The sequence below is a fragment of the Colobus angolensis genome, unplaced genomic scaffold (assembly GCF_000951035.1).
Source record: "Colobus angolensis palliatus isolate OR3802 unplaced genomic scaffold, Cang.pa_1.0 Scaffold21, whole genome shotgun sequence".
Classification (NCBI taxonomy): Eukaryota; Metazoa; Chordata; class Mammalia; order Primates; family Cercopithecidae; genus Colobus; species Colobus angolensis.
The window spans coordinates 1,895,715-1,896,984 of NW_012115266.1; the positions used below are offsets into that span (position 1 = coordinate 1,895,715).

A 1,270-nucleotide genomic window follows, 5' to 3' on the forward strand; every position below is an offset into this window, starting at 1 on the left:
TGAGATCGCGCCACTGCACTCCAGCCTGGACGACAGAGTGAGACTCCATCTCAAAAAAAAAAAAAGAGGCCTGGCCTGTACTATGGTCAGTGTCACAGAGGCTGCCCTTACTGTCACTACTGTCATCCTGGAAATCACCCAGGTGGACCATTCCATTCTACAGATAAGGAAACTGAAGCTGGGGAACGAAGAGCTCACTCCAGGTCTCCAGGGCTTTCTACGCATGGACCCAGCAGCAGCACTGGACCACTGGGGTGCTTGTTAGAAACCCAAGTCCTCAGCCCCGCCCTGGAGCTCCTGAATCACCACTCTGGGGGTGGGGCCCAGCTGCCAGTGTTTTAACAAGCTCTCCTCCGGGTTCTGATGCAAGACAATGCTCCAGAATGATGCGTCCTGGTCAATCTCCCTCTCTCCTGTGCTTGGCCTGGCCCAGGCTCCAGGCCCCCCAGTCCCTGCCCGTCTTACCCCATCACGGGGTGCAGTGCGATGGCTCGGGGCTCGTCCAGATCCTCTGACACCAGGATCTTGCGGGAGGTGCCGTTTAGGCGCGTCACCTCGATGCGGTCCGTGCCCGTGTCGGTCCAGTAGAGGTTTCGGGCCACCCAGTCAACTGCGATGCCATCGGGGTCATTGATCTCGGTGTTGACCAGCGTCTGCGCCCCAGACCCATCCAGGTACGCCCTGCGGATGGCCCGCACCTCGTCATCTGTCCAGTAGACGTAGCCCTCCAGCGGGTCGTAGTCGATGGCAATGGCGTGCCGGATGTCATCCACCTGCAGCACAATGTCGGTGAAGTCTGGCGTGTCCAGCGAGATCCTCCGTAGGTCTGTCCGCCGGGCCAGCAGCAGCACCTCCTCCGCTCCTGTGGAGACAGGTGCAGTGGGGTCAGGGGTCAAGGGCCTGCAGCAGGCACAAGACTAGGCCTGGGGTGGGCCAGGCAAGGGAAAGACTCAGCCAGGCCCCCAGGGCTCTCCTTGCAAAGGCTGGTGATGTTAGGTGACACGCACCCAGCCCATCCTACATGGTCACTCGTTCATCCTCATGACAGCTCTGGGAGGCTGGCACTGTTTGTTTCCTTACTTTACAGATGAGAGAACCGAGGCACAGAGAGGTTATCCACCCAGCTGAGAGCCACACAGCCAGGGCATCGGGCTTCAACCACTGGGTGGGAGCTGCCTCACAGTCCCCCTTGTCTCCTGCCAGCCCCTCTCCTGGCCACAAACCAGCCCCAACCACAAATCCCGCCAGGTACGACCTGCTGGCCATGCTG

At 60.2% G+C, this 1,270-nt stretch overlaps 1 protein-coding gene across 2 annotated transcripts in view; it reads right to left on the reverse strand.

Annotated features, from left to right (window-relative positions):
* The window catches only part of LRP5 (low density lipoprotein receptor-related protein 5), a 105,172-nt gene that overhangs the window by 61,046 nt on the left and 42,856 nt on the right, over nt 1-1,270 (reverse strand). For both annotated transcript variants that reach the window (XM_011942322.1, XM_011942321.1), the window contains exon 5: nt 466-862. Coding sequence is in view for 1 of the 2 variants with exons in the window: in XM_011942321.1 (XP_011797711.1) it covers nt 466-862 (397 nt within the window). In the remaining variant the exon portion in view is untranslated. The remainder of the gene's footprint in view (nt 1-465; nt 863-1,270) is intronic.